The 18,461-nt window shown below is 37.0% G+C and overlaps 1 protein-coding gene across 5 annotated transcripts in view; it reads right to left on the bottom strand.

The window, feature by feature from the left end:
- Nucleotides 1-18,461, bottom strand: part of Egf (epidermal growth factor) — an 87,673-nt gene that overhangs the window by 14,630 nt on the left and 54,582 nt on the right. For 4 of the 5 annotated variants that reach the window (XR_013426025.1, XM_078021810.1, XM_078021809.1 and 1 more), the window contains 7 exons: nt 16,928-17,095; nt 16,053-16,202; nt 12,543-12,662; nt 7,535-7,651; nt 5,864-5,989; nt 2,584-2,706; nt 592-736 (listed from right to left, as the gene is read on the bottom strand). Coding sequence is in view for 4 of the 5 variants with exons in the window: in XM_078021810.1 (XP_077877936.1) it covers nt 592-736; nt 2,584-2,706; nt 5,864-5,989; nt 7,535-7,651; nt 12,543-12,662; nt 16,053-16,202; nt 16,928-17,095 (949 nt within the window). In the remaining variant the exon portion in view is untranslated. The remainder of the gene's footprint in view (nt 1-591; nt 737-2,583; nt 2,707-5,863; nt 5,990-7,534; nt 7,652-12,542; nt 12,663-16,052; nt 16,203-16,927; nt 17,096-18,461) is intronic. The other variant, XM_078021811.1, reaches the window with a different exon arrangement.

An 18,461-nucleotide genomic window follows, 5' to 3' on the forward strand; every position in this document is an offset into this window, starting at 1 on the left:
TCAAATCCGATTTCAGGGCACCATTTTGCCCATGGTGAAACCCTCATGTGGCAAAAAAAAGGGAGCAGAACACAGTACCTGCAGCTCTCAACAACTGTGACTAAACAATAAAGATGTAAGAATCAACCACTAGGAAGTGAAGAAAAATTTATTTTAGATTTGAAAAGCAAAGGCAAAAAGTCCAATGTGAATATGTACAACATTTTTGTAAATCTAAAAACATATTGTGAATGTTCTCCATTTATTTGACAGAGAATAAATCAAAGTTTTAAGAAATTCTCCACAAACATGTTTTTCAAGCAGAATGAGAAATTTAATTCCTAGACCATACAAGGAATTATTTAAATAAAAGGAAAATCACCAATTACTTTCCTTTATGTTTACCACTGGTGACTGGGAGGAGGTGGTGATATATATGCAAGGAAAGTGCATTGAGGTGTGCACCCACACACCATAATCTATGTATTCATGTTTTCCTAAGGAAAAAAAAAATCTAATTATGAAAAAATCTCCTACATATAATTCTACAAATTAGTGAAACATTATGGACTAGGATAGCACCTTGGTGCTGTCAGGAAGAACTGGACTTACTTGCACGCATAGCTGTCTACTGCTTCAACATACATACATACTCCACCATGGAGGCAGTACCCATCATGTGACTCAGGACATCCTGGGTAACTATTTCTGACCAGATGGTGGCCATCTTCCCAGAGGGTAGGGGGTGGTGTATAGTCTGGAAGAATCATAGACATCACTTTTATTTTCTGTGATAAAGATTTTTTAAAGTATTAATATCAGGAATTAGTTTCTGTGAACAATTTGTGATACCATGTCTCTCAGTAATGGTAGAACTATCAGGAGCAACAACAGTTTCTCCTTACCAAGCAGACTTTATGCCATTCACTATGAAGTTAACTCTTATTTCTTTAGATATTCTGAGGTATATTGGAGGCAAATAAGAAAATGGCCATTTTAAATCCCCATATGGATTACGTCACTGATCTCATATAAGAGCAAGTCTGTCATTCAAAAACACATAATAACCAGAAACACAAACTGATTGTGTGAAATGATAGCTAGCTTTAAGGTGTCATGGAACAGCTGGTGTCTTTGTTTGTCTTTAAACTATCCCACCAATAAACAGTCCATTACCCACCAAATCCTGGGAATCTCAAAATTTTTCCATACAATATTTTCTTCTAAAAACTATTAAACTTTTAGGGGAACCCTCAGAGAGAAGACTGTGGCAACTTTAGCAGGAAGGAAATGTTACTATAGCAGAGGAATGCCAAAATGGTAAGATCTCTTTTTAAATGATTCACTACTCTTTAACCCATTAAATCCCAAGTTTTCGATTCTGCAAATATTTCAATAAAATTGATATAGATGCATTAAAAGAGGTGGTAAATTATAATATAGAGCTTATATACATTATAAGTATTATAATATTATGAGTATATTCTTATTAATTTAATATAATTATATATTATGTACTATATTTAAGTTTTTGTAGGTGTTTCACATCTGGGATGATGAGACAAAATGGATTAAAAGAAAAACATCAGGATGTGTAGCTGACTATATAAAGAAAAGGTTTTCAATATCTTTAAGAAGAACAAATTATCTGAGAAAAATAACATGCTAAAAAACAGAGTTCAGGCAAGTGCAGAAATTTCTTTTCTGAGGATGTTTTTTGTTTGCAGAGCTGAGAGGCAAGCAGCTGGCAGTGGGAGGAAGGACCCATCCTTCCAGGTTCTAGGTGAAATCAGCTCCCCATTTAGGGTGCTGAAGGTTAAGAAGATACTGCTGTTATGGGGAAAAGTTCAGGAAGCAAAAGTCAACTGTAATGAATGTTTAAAAAGAAAGTGAAGAGAGTTGGAATGCTAATTTTAGATCAAGAAATAACGACTTTTTATAGTAGCATTTTAAAATCCTACCAAGTGATTATTTTCCCTATTCTCTGTCCTTGCGCCACTTCACTGAAGTGCTGCCAGTGGCTCTGTCACTACAGCTGTGCTGTCCAACATGGCAGCCATTGCAAATCAGGATCATTGAGCTCCTGAAATACATCTGCCCTACACCAAAATGTGCTCTAAGTATAAAATACATACCAGATTTGGAAGACTTCTTACCAAAACTGAAAAGAATGTAAAATATCTCATTTTATACTGATTTCATATTAAAATGTTACTATTTGGATACATTAGAATAAATAAAATACGTTATTTAAAATCCAGGCATACTTAAAACCTGCTTTGCCCTGTAAAGTTTTTCCAGGAGCCCCAGGAATCAACATTACAAATCAGGAGATTAGTCACATAGTTAAAGGGAACCACCTGGGTACTCACCTATATTGAACTGCAAGTAATAAAAAAGGATTTATTCCAGATGCTATTAAATTAAGAAGGCCTGGACCATTTCAAGTTTTCAAGCCCAGTATCAACACAAAAAGTAAAGCCAGCTCTCTAGCCTGGTCAAACTGAATGATTTCTAGAATCTCTAATGCAAATATACTGGGGTACAGAATTTCCCTGAACCAAGTCTTTCCCCTTTCATCTAGACCACCCACCAACAACCTACCAGGGCAAGACAGTCCAGGTTCAGACAGGCGGCCAGCACACATGCAGGTATAGCCTCCCTCTGTATTTGTACAGTTGGCATTCTCTCCACAGCTATGAACCCCCAGGTGGCACTCATCAATATCTGTCAGAAAAATGGGAATGGGGAAGAGTGGAGTGCAGAGGAAGGAAAGAGTGTTATGCAACTGGAAAGTCCAACATTTTAGAAGGTGGTTATATTCAACTTCATGTTTTCAGAGCCCCACACATTTTTATGGGTTCCATTATAAATGCTGGAGAAAGAGATGAACTGAATCCTTGGCTGCATACCCATTCAGGTGCTCTAGGCTCCTGACAGAGGGTTTCTTTCTTCTGCTTGGAAAGAAAGGAGACTTTGCCAAATTGGAATTTGGTAAACTACTTCCAGGCAAACATTTAGAAGTTAAGATCCCAAAATTCATACTTAACTTTTGTAAACACACATCCAGCCATTGACATAAATGTTATATCAAATTTAACATGTTTGCTTTTTTAACATAAACATGAACCATATAAATAAAGCATCCTTTATTTCCCAACTATCTCCCCCCCACACACACTTTTCTTTCTCAACTGCCACCACTCTAATATTCAGGTAATTTCTGGCTACAACAGTCTCACTATATTTCTGTATTCCATGTCTTCTGCAGGGCACTCCTAAACACCAATGCCAGATAATTCTTCCTAGACCAGGATGATGATAACCCATCACTGCACCTCTTCACTGAAACGCTGCCAGTGGCTCTCTATTCCTACTACTGTGCTGTCTAATATGAAAGCCATTGCAACACAGAAGCATTGAGCTCCTGAAATGCACCTCGTCCACACAGATCTGCTGTAAGCATAAAGCACATACCAGATTTGGAAGACACAATGCTAAAATAAAACATATAAATCCAATAATTTTATGTTGATTACATATTAAAACATTAATATTTTAAATGAATTAGAATAATTAAATGGTTAAAATGAATTCCAACCCTCCCTTTTTGTTTTTTTCATGCGACTATTACAAAATTTAGTATAAAATTTGGCCCAGAGAAAACACGAATGACTGGTTTTTGGGTTCTAATCTTGCACAAATGTAACCCAATCCATCTGTTAGGGACTGAATAGTGTCTCCCCACAAATTCACATGTTAAAGCCTTGACTCCCAATGTATTGTATGTGAAAATAGGGTGTATAAATATTGAGGTAATTAAGGTTAAATGACATCAGAAGGGTGAGGCCTTAATCCAATAGGACTGGTATCCTTAAAAGAAGGGGAAGAAACACCAGAGTTGTTTCTCCTTCTGCACACCACAGAGGAAAAGCTGTGTGAGAATGTGGCAAGAAGGTGGACATCATCTGCAAGAGGGAAAAATCCTTCACCAGAACCAACCAGCCAGCTTGTTCATCTGGGAATTTTAGCCTCCAAAACTGAGAAAACAAATTTCTGTTGTATAAGCTATAGTCTATGATACTTTAATACTTTGTTATGGCAACACCACCCTACGAACCAACCCCAAACCTATTATCTACTCACCAATAAGGTATATGATTTTTTTGTGACTAGAATACTTCCTACCTTCACATTTTTGTCTGATTAATATTTACTAGTTCCCCACAGTCCCTTTAAAATGACATTCTTCCATGAAAGAGTTCCCAATACCTCAAACATATTTCTTCCAGTTTTAAACTTCCACTATGATTTTTATATCTCTTATAATGTACATCTTTCTTAACCACTTATCACAGCTGTGCTTCTTGTAGATCATATTCTCCTTGTGAGAAGACTGGCTCCCTCATCCTGGCATTCCTCACAGTTACTAATACTGTATCTTTGCACCTAATATGAACCAATACAATATCTATAACATTATGTTACTGTTCTGAATGGTTCAAATTGACTCTTTTTTTCTAACTGGCCTCATGTTGTAATGTCAATGAACTATCAACTTGAGACAAAGAGTGAGCTTTTCTGAAAAGCAAAAACAAAAATGTACCCTTCGCCATGAAACACAACTATTTCCAGTAGTAAGAACAACACTTTCATATAGCACTTAGGTGTCAGGCATGGCTGAAAGCAATATATTCACCTATCTACATACAGGCAGAGAGACAGAAGACAAGGACCAAGAGAGAACAGGAGCAAGCACAAGTTTCCATGGAGTCTGAGGACTCCATGACAATCAGGCAGGTCAGATCATGACATCCATAGCACATCTTAGATGTGTGTTAGTAACAGAGAATCAAGAGTTTAAACATTTGAGAAAGGATACCTTCTTTTCAAAGGAAATTAAATATGAAGTCTGTTTGTGTAAATTATCTATGAGCCTTCTTAATTAGAATCGTGACATTTTCCTGACTGACAGCCAAATATGTGCTTAAAAGAGCATTTTCAAATGTCTGTGGACTCCACAGAACTAATCTGATAAAGGTTTGGTTTAAACCATCCAGATCCAGAAAACGGATAGTTATGATTGATACTTCTTTTTTAACTTAACACGTGGAAGAAAGCACTATCGTTTGAATTTCTTATCAGGGCATCTGGCACGAAAATATTTTTTATGTTTTCAGAAAAAGAAAACACTGGAAGAAAAATTTTAAAGCCCTATGAAACCTCAGATAACCACTGCAGCAGGAACGGGTGCCTTGAGGCAGGTCTCCACTTGTACAAGATACTATGCCACTGATACCTGGAAAGGTAGAAGACAGCCACAGAGTGAACTCCCAACCCGACAGGCCTCACCCAGACCTTGGCAGAGGATGGTGATTATGAAAGAGGTTTCAATCATTCTTACTTCTATCTAAATGTCAGTGGCTTGAGTCTCCTGCCTATTACACATCAAGAAACCTAAAGATCCCTTTCAGGGAACCACACCTCCTTTTCTCTGAAGTAACTTCCAACAGCCCCAAATCAAATTTGTAGTTCACCACATTCCAGATGCCAAATTCAATGACAAAGAAATGTCCAACTCTCCCATGACGGCTCAAGGCATGGAGCGCTGAGACACTGATGTCACTCAAATCCCAGAGAAAGAACAAAAACCAGAGAGGTAAATAGCCTCCAGTGTCAGAGGCTTGACATTGACTAGTATAGCTGTAATACAAAAGTGACTATCAAGGAATGAAATATGTCAGAACAGGTCATGTGACTGCTTCTAGTCTTGACATGTGTATCACCCCAATTACAACCTGTCTTTTCTTGGCCCACCACACCCACGATGTTTTGTGATTTTCCAAGGCTTTATTCCACCCTCCTGCGCCAACCACTCTCTTACCAAGACAGTGAATTCCATCTCCTTGGTAACCTTGGGAGCATCCACAGACATAACTGCCTTCTGTATTGATGCACTTGGAGGAGACAGGAGGACAAACTGTGCTACCCACCTCACATTCATCTACATCTGTGGGCAAAATTGTGCATAGATAAATATTCAGGCTTGGTATAAATAGCAACAGTAGGAAAAAATAAACAAACTTGAATTTTATCATACGGCTGTTAACATACTATTTGCAAATATCATGCAAATCTGAACTTGTGAATTAATTTCTCCAGAGTTCTTACCTGTGCAAACAGTTAAATATGTGTAAGTAAACCAATTCATACCATAGTTTCAGATCATAAGGACTGATATTTTTTTCAGTAATCACTAACATCATTTTGATGCCATTGATATAAAATATTAACCTATCCATGACAATCTATTTATTTGATTAAAACTTTGGCTACACTTCTGTGGGAGAAAAAAATTCTGGGGCTGGGGTTGTGGCTCAGTGGTTGAGCGATCGCCTAGCACATGTGAAGCCCTGGGTTTGATCCTCGGTACCACATAAAAATAAATAAACAAAAAATAAGTGTTGGCGAGGATGTGGGGAAAAAGGTACACTCATACATTGCTGGTGGGACTGCAAATTGGTGCAGCCAATGTGGAAAGCAGTATGGAGATTCCTTGGAAAACTGGGAATGGAATCACCATTTGACCCAGCTATCCCTCTCCTTGGTCTAGAACCAAAGGATTTAGAAACAGCATAATACAGGGACACAGCCACATCAATGTTGATAGCAGCACAATTCACAATAGCTAAACTGTGGAACCATCCTAGATGCCCTTCAGTAGATGAATGGATTAAAAAAATGTGGCATATTACTCAGCATTAAAAGAGAATAAAATCATGGCATTTGCAGGTAAATGGATAGCGTTGAGAGGAGATAATGCTAAGTGAAGTTAGCCAATCCCAAAAAACCAAATGCCAAATGGTTTTTTTTTTTTTTTGATATAAAGTGAATAACTCATAGTTGGGTAGGGACAGGGAGCATGGGAGAAATAGATGAATACTAGATAGGGCAGAGGGGTGGGAGGGGAAGGGAGGGGGCAGGGGGTTAGCAAGGATGGTGAAATGTGATGAACATCATTATCCAAAGACACGAATTGGTGTGAACATATTTGATATACAACCAGAGATATGAAAAATTGTGCTCTATATGTGTAATAAGAATTATAATGCATTCTGCTGTCATTTATTTTAAAATATTAATAAAAAGAGAAAATAAATAAATAAAAAAAAATAAAGGTATTATGTTCAACTACAACTAAAAAATAAATACTAAAAAAATCACATAAAACGTTCTGTTTTCACTGGAATTTGTGAATTTGTAAATTTGACTTGAACTTAAATTCTTGCTTCTGAAGCTCATTATAAATTCTTCCTCTTAATGTCAGCTGCATTTACCATATAATTTTAATATAAACTCATTATATGTTAACATTATATATATTTATATGTTTCATATTTTCTATGTATGTCATGCATATTTTTAGATTAACATCAAATTACTATTTAAATCTGTGATTACATAACTCCTTCTGAAGATTTTCAGTCATTAAGAGCAAAAAGAATGTTTCTAATTCACAAATTTTCAAGTATGTGTATTTAGCCTTTGCTCTTACCAGAACATAGGTTTCCATCCCAGGTAAATCCTTTCAAACACTGACAGGTGGCATTCTCTCCCTCTGAAACACACTGGGCATGGCTGCCACATTCCACGGGGGAACAGTCGTCTTCATCTGCAAACAGCAAGAAACCCAGGCAATTATTTCCAGATCTTAAAGGAGAAAATGGACTTTAACATCCTGGAATCTACAAAGTGTTCCAGCACTGTCTTCCACACGTTCTGGTAAAGGCTAATCCCCAAATAGAAATATTCTGTTGACCTATAATCTATATCTACAGTAAAGTACCTATAAGCCATATGTTTCTGTTCACATACTCTCAACAAACTTTAGTCTTAAAGAATTATTTGGTATTCAAAGAGCCTTGTGGGAACTTGCTTATATTTTTTAAGAGAATCTGCAAGTCCAAACTATAAATTGCTAGGAATAAATAGACTGAAATTTCAAAAGGTTTACTACTTATTTAAAAATTCCCAACTGTTATGAAATATAAAGGTATTCAATCTATTCTTCTCCCCAAAGATAGACAGACTAACATGTACCAAATAGATCTGTTCATCAACACAGTAAAGAGATTAAATCATAGAAAGATTTATTGTCAATTTACTAATATTATGTCTCACATATAATAGAATATGTATGTCACAAGGTGTGTTTATTATCAAGATTTATGCAGGGACTTGCAAACCTCCAGGCACTTCTACAAAGTTATGAACCATACAAGGAAATGGCTGTAAATGGATCATTTCATTTCATATTCTATTTAAGTACAAATGCCTCCAGGGGACAGTTACATGTTCAGCCATAAACATGAGCAAGTTTGTCTTCATTTTTTGCCTTTTTTTGCTTTAATTGCTTATGTATATAATCATTCTCCAAATGCCACCACCACCCCCTTTTTTGGAGCTGGAGGATCTGACATGCCACAGTAAAATATAAACTATCATCTGTCTATTTGCTGCTTAGTTTGCTCATTTGAGTACAGAAGAGATCAAAGAAGCCCCCCCGTGCCCCTATTTCAAAAAAAGTCAAATGATCTAGGCAGGATGGGAGTGCCATGTGTTTGCAGGTACAGGGCAATTTCATTTTCTTAGGTACTTGAGCTAGAAGATTTCTCTCATGGGAACACAAGTTTTCATGCTTGCTTAGTCATCTCTAGTCACTCATGATTCTTAGGATGGGTAAGAATCATTCAGGTTAAATGAGTTAATCACTTGAATCAACATATATTTGGAAGACTAGCTCCCAAATCAAGGCTGCTCAGAGCATAGAGTGGAGAGTATTCAATTATGCAAGACATTTTAAATTTCTTTCAGAATTATCCTTAAATTAGAATATGATTCAGGGTTTATTTGGTAACTTGCAAAACTCAAGTCAGCTTTGCATAATGAAAAACAATGAATAATTAGAGAAATGCAAATCAAAACTACTCTAAGATTTCCACCCCCCTCCCAAAAAAAGAAACTACTCTAAGATTTCATCTCACACTAGTCAGAATGGCAGTTATCAAGAATATAAACAACAATAAGTGTTGGTGAGGATGTTGGGGAAAAGGTACACTCATACATTGCTGGTGGGATGCAAATTGGTGCAACCACTTTGGAAAGCAGTATGGAGATTCCTAAGAAAACCTGGAATGGAACCACCATTTGACCCAGGTATCCCACTCCTCAGTCTATACTCAAAGGACTTAAAATCAGCATATTACAGGGACACAGCCACATCAATGTTTATAGCAGGTCAATTCACAATAGCTAAACTATGGAAGCAACCTAGATGCCTTTCAATAGATGAACGGATGAAGAAACTGTGGTATATATACACAATGGAATATTACTCAGCATTAAAAGAGAATAAAATTATGGCATTTGTAGATAAATGGATGGAGCTGGAGAATATCATGCTAAGCGAAGTAAGCTAATCCCAAAAACCACAGGCTGAATGTTCTCTCTGATATGTGGACACTGATCCATAATGGGGTGGGGTGGGGATGGGAAAAATGGAGGAACTTTGGGCAAAGAGTAGGGTGGGGAGCGGTCACAGGGCAGAAAAGATGGTGGAATGTGATGAACATTATTATCCTAGGTACATGTATGACTGCACAGATGGTGCGACGCTACATTGTGTGCAATCAGAGAAATGAAAAGTTGGGCTGCAATTGTGTACCATGAATCAAAATGCACTCTGCTGTAATATATAAATAATTAAAATAAATAAATAAAGAAAGAAAAGCAATGGATATGTAGTTGTAGAAGGGGGAAGCTAGAGCCAAAGTTCCTTCCATTAAAAATTAGTTCTGGACAGAATGCGTACATTCACCTTCTGCTTTAAAATACACGTGGCAATTTCTGCTAGGTTTATTTTTGTGTAAGGACCAGAATAAAAAGAGATATATTTTTAAAAAATCCTCTGAGAATTTAAAAATATTATACATATTTAAACAAAGATGATAAAGAAGGAGGTTATCATAACAAACTGACAAAAAATTAGCTTTGTCAGGACTGAGGATGTAGTTCAGAGGTAGAGTAAGTGCCTAGTGTGTGAGTTCTAGTACCACCAAAAAACAAAAAACCTACCCTCATTACAGTGGAATAGAATCTGGGGCCTGTTAGTAAAAATAAAATTCACTTAAAAGTACCTAGTATGCCTCAGATATGAATGAATGTCAAAAGTAGAGTGATAAAAATGTTGACAGGCTAAGTAAGGCAGGAGTATTACATGTTCAATGCTAGCTTCTGCAACTTAGTGAGACCCTATCTCAAAATAAATAAAAAGGGTTGGGAATGTGGCTCAGAGGTAAAGTATCCCAGGATTCAATCCCTAGTACCATTTTTTAAAAATAAGAATATAGGCAAGGTCTCTGTTTTCTTACATAATAATTGAAGTATTAATATGACAAATGTGATCAAGAACTATACTGTATTCTAAGAGCTAAGAGGCAACCCCAACTGTTCAGGCAGGAAGGCTTTCTATGCAAGAGAATATTAATACTGAGACAATGCAGAGAGGACTTAGAGAGGTTAAAAAGAGCACTAAAGGCCCAGGAAACAACAAGGCTATTGTAACTGAAGAGGCCCTAGAAAGCTAAGGACAAAGGGCTGGTGACTGAGGGCACTGAACAGGGCTTGATGGGCCACACTAAGAATTTTAGATTTTGTTCTTGGATTCTAGGGCTAGAATACAAGGCCCTATACTTGGAGTTTTCCTTTTTCCCCCCTAAATTATAGAAAGATACTTTGTTGACTTAAAAACTCTCACTATAAAACATAAGTAAGACCTTTAGCCTAACCCAGATGGAACTAAATTTCACAGAGCAGAAGAAAACAGAACACAATCCAAGTATGGAAAGATGAGGTCTTTTCTATCAAGATAATCAATTCGTCTGTTATGCACGAGGCATTGTGTAATCTTTAGATATAAAGCCAAACACAGAGTATTATATATGTGTACACAGATCTTTTGTCACTTGGTCACTTCCCTATTCCCACCTTATGCCTAATCTACTATCTGCCATTTGTTTTCTTTGAGTCCTTCAAACATAAGTCTTTCAAATTATGCTCTATAAACTTCTAGGGATCCCTAGTGACTTTAAAAGGATATATGTCCTTCTAATATTAATTGATATGGTTTTATTCTATTATATTGCTTATCTCTACATCAGACGTGACCTTGCACACTAGGACTATATTTAGCTCATGTTAGTATCTCTAGCACTTGGCATAGTGTATGCACAATAAGTTGTTAAATAAATAATTTTCCTAATGTGACCAAGTGTTCTAGGAATTCTTACTTTAGCATAAATTAATTATTTGGTCATAATTTAAAAAACCTTGGGTTAAGTCACTAATTAATATTACTTAGTCTCAGTTTTTGCATCTTTGAAATGATGAATTATAATAAGAACCAAAATAGAGAATATATTTAAAGTACACAGCAAATGACAATGCTCTATACAAATTTTAGTTATTATTATTACTAAAAATATGTACCTCTTTATATTTTATCAAAAATCACACTGATAAGGTATGGGGCATGAAGTCCTCAGAGCTCTTTATATCTTCTAAGTAGTCTGTAGACCACAAAAGTCAGGGAAATCCTTCCTTAAATATCCTAATGTGGAGTTTTCAAATTTTTTCTTTTAAGGCATAGACAGTTTGTTAAAACAAACTGCTATTCAGTAATATAAACAAATAAAATGTTTCAAAGTCAAGGTGAACTACACTGATTGAAAGACAGTAACCTAAAGAGAAGAAAGGGTGGGGCTTGAGAAGCTCTAGGGCTCAGTGTGAAAACCACTGGCCTCATGAATAAATACAGAACACAAAATACTCAGGTTCCCTAAAGTTGTTACACACAAAACAAATTATTTGACTTTTTTTTTTAAAGAGATAGAGAGAGAGAAGAAAGAGAGAATTTTTTGATATTTATTTTTCAGTTTTCGGTGGACACAACATCTTTATTTTATTTTATGTGGTGCTGAGGACCGAACCCAGCGCCCTGAGCATGCCAGGCGAGCGCGTTACCATTTGAGCCACATCCTCAGCCCATTATTTGACATTTTGATGTTAAATGTGCAACACAGAAATAATTCTAACATTTTTTTTGTTTGTTTATGGGCTTTCCTCAGGAACTGAAGCAACCAACTTACATTTGCTTATCAATTGCTCTAACTTGATGCTAGTGGAAGAAAACCTAGATGATCAAACATCAACAATACTATGTATGGATGGGGATATTTAACTTTATTCTGTTTTAATTTTGGCCTTTGTTTTCAAGTTATATTTCCTCAAAAAACATTCAGCACAAAGACTTTCAAAATGTACAGTTCATGTTCAGACTAATGCAGATCTGGACAGGCCATTCAGAAGAGGATTTGAATCCAAAGTTTGGATTCATTAACTTTGTATAGATTTAACTAATGTTAAGCAACAGAGATAAGTCAGAGTTTCTCATTGGTAGAATGGAAATTGTCAAAACAAAGCTGTAGAGAATCCATTATTCGTACCTGACACCATTATTTCAGCCACTAGTGTATGCTGAGATTCTGTGATGTTATCTTCTGATGCTCTAGTCCTAGAGAAGGCATCCAATGGTGTTACCTGATTACCTAGATCAGCTTCACCACCTGTTGAAGGCCAAAAGATACAACTGATTTAGCTCTTTGAAGGAATATTTAATTTATATTCATGGCTATTCCTTGGTTCCAAGTTCAGACTTGCTCTTTGAGGAAAGAGGATTCAGAAGAAAATGTCCAGGTTTGGTGGCTTAGAAAACCTCACCTACTATCCTACCTTCCCATTTTCCTTCAGTACCCTTGGTGGTTTGGTGGGGGCAGGGAGCCAGTAGAAAAGAAAGACAGGACTCATTGGCAAAAAACAATGAGTAAAATACCAGAATTCTTATGAAAACAATCAGTGCATAACCAAAGACCACCAAAGCTAAAGGTAAATTGGAGAGATGATCTCCCTGACTCAATTTCCATAGTCGTCCCCTTTTCCTTTAGCCTGCTTTCATGTTTATATCAGCCTGGTTTTAAAATGTGAAAGGGGGGCTGGGGATGTGGCTCAAGCGGTAGCGTGCTCGCCTGCCATGCGTGCGGCCCGGGTTCGATCCTCAGCACCACATACCAACAAAGATGTGTCCGCCGAGAACTAAAAAATAAATATTAAAAATAAAAAAAAATAAAAAAAAATGTGAAAGGGCATAAAGAAGGGCATATTGAATTCAGTCATGGGATCCACACACCCACCCCCTCCCCAAAATGGCAGAAATGGATTCCTTAAGATAGTAGTTTTCTACAGTGCATCCCACAGGCCCCCGGGGTCCCACTGCATGGAATCCATAAGGTCAAATCTGGTTTTAAAATAATACTAGGATATAATTTGCCTCTTCTCACTGTGTTCATACTGGTGCTGATATGGCAAAAGCAATGGTGGGCAAAACTGTTGGTTACACAACCTGAATTAAGGTAATGACATCAAATTCCATCGGAAGTTGCACTAACATGCACGTTAAAAATTCCTGCTACTCAGGAATCAGATGCAGGAGGATTGCAAGTTTGAAGCCAACATGGGAAACTTAGTGAGATCCTATGTCAAAAAATAAAAAAATGTATCTCAGTGGCAAAGCACCGCTGGGTACAACACTGACTCCACCAAAAAAAAAAAAAAAAAAGTTTCACAAGAAGCTCAGGATGAAGCAATAAGAATTGTTAATTTTTAAAACTCTTGACCATTTTTTGCTCTTGAAAGTATGCTCATTTAATTATTATAAAAAATTACTATACTAGTAGATAAGAGATTTATTGTTATAATTTTGATAAAGTTGTAAAAATTTTATTTTAATTCTTAATCACAAATATTAAAAAACAGAATTCATACAAACAAAAAACTCTTTTGAGATTCTCAAAATTTTTTAAGTGTTTAAGATTATAGGTGTGTGACACCTATAATCCTGAGACTAAGATGCATAAAACTGTTGTTTTAAGGCAACAAAATAAGAGAAAATTCTGAAAATCCAAAATATTCAGCTCCAGTCCATGTAAGGATAAATTCATTTATTGTCACTATTGTCCCTAAGTTATGTTTATATTGTACCTAACAGATACATATGAATTCTCTAAGAAATTTTAATACAATTTAAATTATCTTTGCTATATTTTTGGTAGAAAGATATCAAGAAATGACTCCAATATTCCTCGATTGTTTGGGCATTACTGAAGGGAGCCAAGTGAATTACATACCATACTTGGTTTACTCTTCCTTTTTCTTTCTCAAAATCATATTTAGTTTGTAAAAAAGGTGGTCAGGGCTGGGGATGTGGCTCAAGAGGTAGCGTGCTCGCCTGGCATGCGCATGGTGCTGGGTTCCATCCTCAGCACCACATAAAAATAAAATAAAGATGTTGTGTCCACTGAAAACTAAAAAATAAATATTAAAAAATTATCTCTCTCTCTCTCTCTCTGTCTTTAAAAAAAGGTAAAAAAACAAGGGAGAGAAATGAATTACAGTAGATGGGGTAGAGAGAGAAGATGAGAAGGGAGGGGAGGGGGGATAGTAGAGGATAGGAAAGGTAGCAGAATACAACAGTCACTAGTATGGCAATATGTAAAAACGTGGATGTGTAACCGATGTGATTCTGCAATCTGTATACGGGGTAAAAATGGGAGTTCATAACCCACTTGAATCAAATGTATGAAATATGATATGTCAAGAGCTTTGTAATGTTTTGAACAACCAATAATAAAAAAAAAGAAAAGAAAATTAAAATTTTTTTTAAAAAAGGTAGTCACTGGACATTTTGGCACACACCTATAATCTTAGCAACTCAAGAGGCTGAGGCCAGAGAATCACCGGTTTGAGGCCAGCCTTGGGAACTTAGTGAGACCCTGTCTCAAAATAGTTTTTAAAAATGAAAAGGTCAGGATTGGGGTGTAGCTCAGTGGATGAATGCTTGCCTAGCATGTGTGAGGCACTAGGTTCGATCCTCAGCACCATATAAAAATAAATAAATAAAATAAAGGTACTGTGTCCACCTACAACTAAAAATTAAAAAAAAAAAAAAATGAAAAGGTCTGGGGATATAGCTCAGTGGTTTAATTCCAAATGTCACCAAAAGATATATAACAAAAAAACAAACAAACAAAAAATAGTAGGTACCAAGCCTTTTCAGGCTAGACTTCCCATGCTTATTTAATATTCTGTTGTATTTTATAAAGGACTTTGTGGTTTCCTATGATCTGTCATATGAGAGGGAGACTGTATATTACTCCTCTAAAATTGAGGACATAAAACTTCTAAACAAAATGTCTCAACATTTTTGTGAGATGATAAAAATGCTGTAAGGCAGGCCCCAAATGGCTGTAGTTAGACTCCCACCTCTAGGCTTCAGGTGTTTTCTGTGTGTAGTCAAGGTCATCACCATTCTAATTCAAAGTATGTACTCAAGTACACAAACATTTGTTTGTGAGCACTGTCTGAGGTAACCTGTAGGCAGTCTACCTTCTTCTTTTTTGGCCTGCATTTTAAAAAGGCCTGAGGAAATGGCTTGGGGGCAAAATGGAACTGACTAGGGGCTGAAGCTGGAGCTGGGAGCTAGGGGTTGGGGGTTATTGCCATCCCTGAATAAAGTATGTCTAGATCCCAACTGTGTCTTGCATCTTCTTCCATCTGCTGGATCCCAAATGTGTTTCTCAGGATCTGAACTTCTGTACAACAAATGCTGACTTTTATTTCCAAGCCTGTGTCCCCTCCACAATAAATAGGAAAGTAAGGTGGGGAGAGCAGTTGGAGCTTAAATTTCACAATGGAAATATTTTTAAATTGAATTTAGTTGTAATAAGGAACCCAAAACTTAACAGGAGTGGTGGGACCCAAACATACTCTTAGCACTCCTAAAAATGGGAATTTTAATAATATAAAATATTAAAAATCAGCAAAAGCTGCAGAGGGATGGATATACAGCTATACTCCTAGGCCCAGGTAAGAAAATTTAACTATATAATCTACTATATTACCTGCCAATATCTGATGACCCTTCAGAGCCAGACATGTTTTCCCATCTGGGGCTTTCCTAAAACCTTCACGACATGAGCACTGAGCAGTTCCAAACCTCTCTTGACAAATATGCTCACAGCCCCCATTCTGATGTAAGCAGGGATCTGCACCTAGTGGAGAAGAGGTAAATTCATAGATGAGTTTGTAAAGGATGCTATTGATAGAAATCACAGTCCACAGCTTTTGGGGAGAGCAGCTGAGTGTATCAATAGCGAGTGAATGTCAAGAGTTGTTTCAGAAGAGTTCCCAAAAGGAGCCACTGATTCTAAGGTAAGCTCAGAATGCGATGACCTTGTGAGTATGTATTGAGTACAGCTAGTAATTTTATTCAAAAAGCTCTTTAGTCAGATGTGATTCTTATTTCCTGACTCATAATCTAGTCACACTGACAAAAGACAATTCAGAAAGAAGAGCTACAGTAAGAAGCTAGATGCTTCCTCCATTTGCTTATTACTCTCCAACATTCACTTACTGGCATGTCAGGGGGTGGGGAAAAGCCCAGGTGTAGGTGGAAGCTTCCACTGCAAGCACCTAAAATGCCTGTCCTTGGTGCCTTTTGCCTGAGGGTCTTTGAAATTTGAAGTAAAAGTTACTGGAGAAAAGATGAGGTTGGTGAGATAAAGCCCAGATTACCGACACTACCAAATTAGGGATAAAGCTTAAATCGTCAAACTTCAAACTGTCTTAATTAAAATGAAGTCAAAATCTTAGAAAATCTTAATATTTATGCAGATTAGTGAAAAATGAAAAACCCTCTCCTTCCCCACTGTTGGCTATCAATTAGAATAGTTGCAGATTCCAGCCAAGGAAAGACTGCATAACATCTCCAGTGTACCTGGTTTTGCCAATGGATGAACCACAACCAGTGAGGAGGGCTTCAGCATGCTGCCTCGGAGACGTACCCTGTTTTTGCCAGTCCTCTTGTTCACCCTTATTATCGATTGCATAGCCCAATCTGAGAACCACACGTGATCCTCAAACACAGCTACAGCAAATGGATGACCTGGAAGCAATTCAAATTTATTAAATATGCCTTCATGATCTTTTTCAGTGAATATTTACAAGAAGACAAATCTTGAAATCTACATGATTCTTACACTAATCAGTTCTTAACTGCAGTTGCTCAGCAAGGAGAACCCCCATGATGAGGGAACCACATTTTAGAATGGAAGCCTCGTGGTTGAGGTCCTAGAAAAATCCAGAAATGATTGTCTTAACAGAACCTAGAAGAAAGAGGTCAAAGCAGGAATATTTGATGCTGAACACACCTAACACTCTTTACAAACTAAAGCTATTTTGCTGCTCTTTGCCTCAGGTTCCTTGTCTTTTGAATGGCTGTAATAAGCAGTAGGGCAAAATCACAGGTTGCTGGAAGAATTTTTACAACTTTGAGGTAACTGAGTGTTTCTTCAAATTCTGTTTCTACCAACATATCTCCCTGAGTTAGGCCCCCACCTCCTTTCCTCTCTCTCCTCTTACCTAATTCTAGACAGTGACTATGCTCCTGGTGTCATCCTTCCCATCTTCTATAGGGTCTTATTTCATCAGCAATTACCTCTATCTCCTACACAGTCACTCTCTTCACTCCACTAGCTTCTTTCCCTCAGTCTACCCGTATCCTCTCTTCTGTCTTAATTTACTCACCTCTCTGAACCCTCTATCTTTTGTCTCTTTCCTAAAGAAGGTTTTTTTTTTTTTGAAAGAGTCATGTAGTATCTGATGCCTCCATTTTCATGGCACCTAGTTATTGACCATTTTGTGGGCTTCCTTGACCCCCTCCTCAAGCAAACTCACCTCCCATACCATTAAAACTGCTTTCACAAGGGATCCAAGTACAAGAAAAGCATTGGAACATTTTCACAAACTATCTTCAGCAGTTAAACATTAAAAATAAGGAAACCCAAGTTTGGAAGCTTGAATATGTCTATTCACATGATTCAATTCAGGCCAATCTTTTTGCAAATGAGCAAGAGATTCTCTGGATTAGAATAAATGTCTCCCTCTATTGGCAGCACACTCAAATGACTTGTCCTGGCAACAGTGAGTCCACTCATCACTGTTGCCCAAGATGTATAAGATTCACTTCAGTCTCTAGCCCTTTGTCCCAAATTATCAGAAATACAAACAGCAAGGGAATTCTGTTTCATAGCTATAGTTTTTTGTTTTTGTTTTTGTTTTGTTTTGTACCAGGGATCAAACCCAGAGCACTTGGGGTCTTGCTAAGATGCTGAAGCTGGCTTTGTACTTTCAATCTTCCTGCCTCAGCCTCCCAAACTGCTGGGATTATAGGCATGTGCTACCAGGCTGGGTGCTATAGTTCTTTTTACCATGGCAAAACCACCTTACACAAAATTTACCATTTTAACCAT

The sequence above is a fragment of the Ictidomys tridecemlineatus genome, chromosome 9, assembly GCF_052094955.1.
Source record: "Ictidomys tridecemlineatus isolate mIctTri1 chromosome 9, mIctTri1.hap1, whole genome shotgun sequence".
In the NCBI taxonomy this organism is placed as follows: domain Eukaryota; kingdom Metazoa; phylum Chordata; class Mammalia; order Rodentia; family Sciuridae; genus Ictidomys; species Ictidomys tridecemlineatus.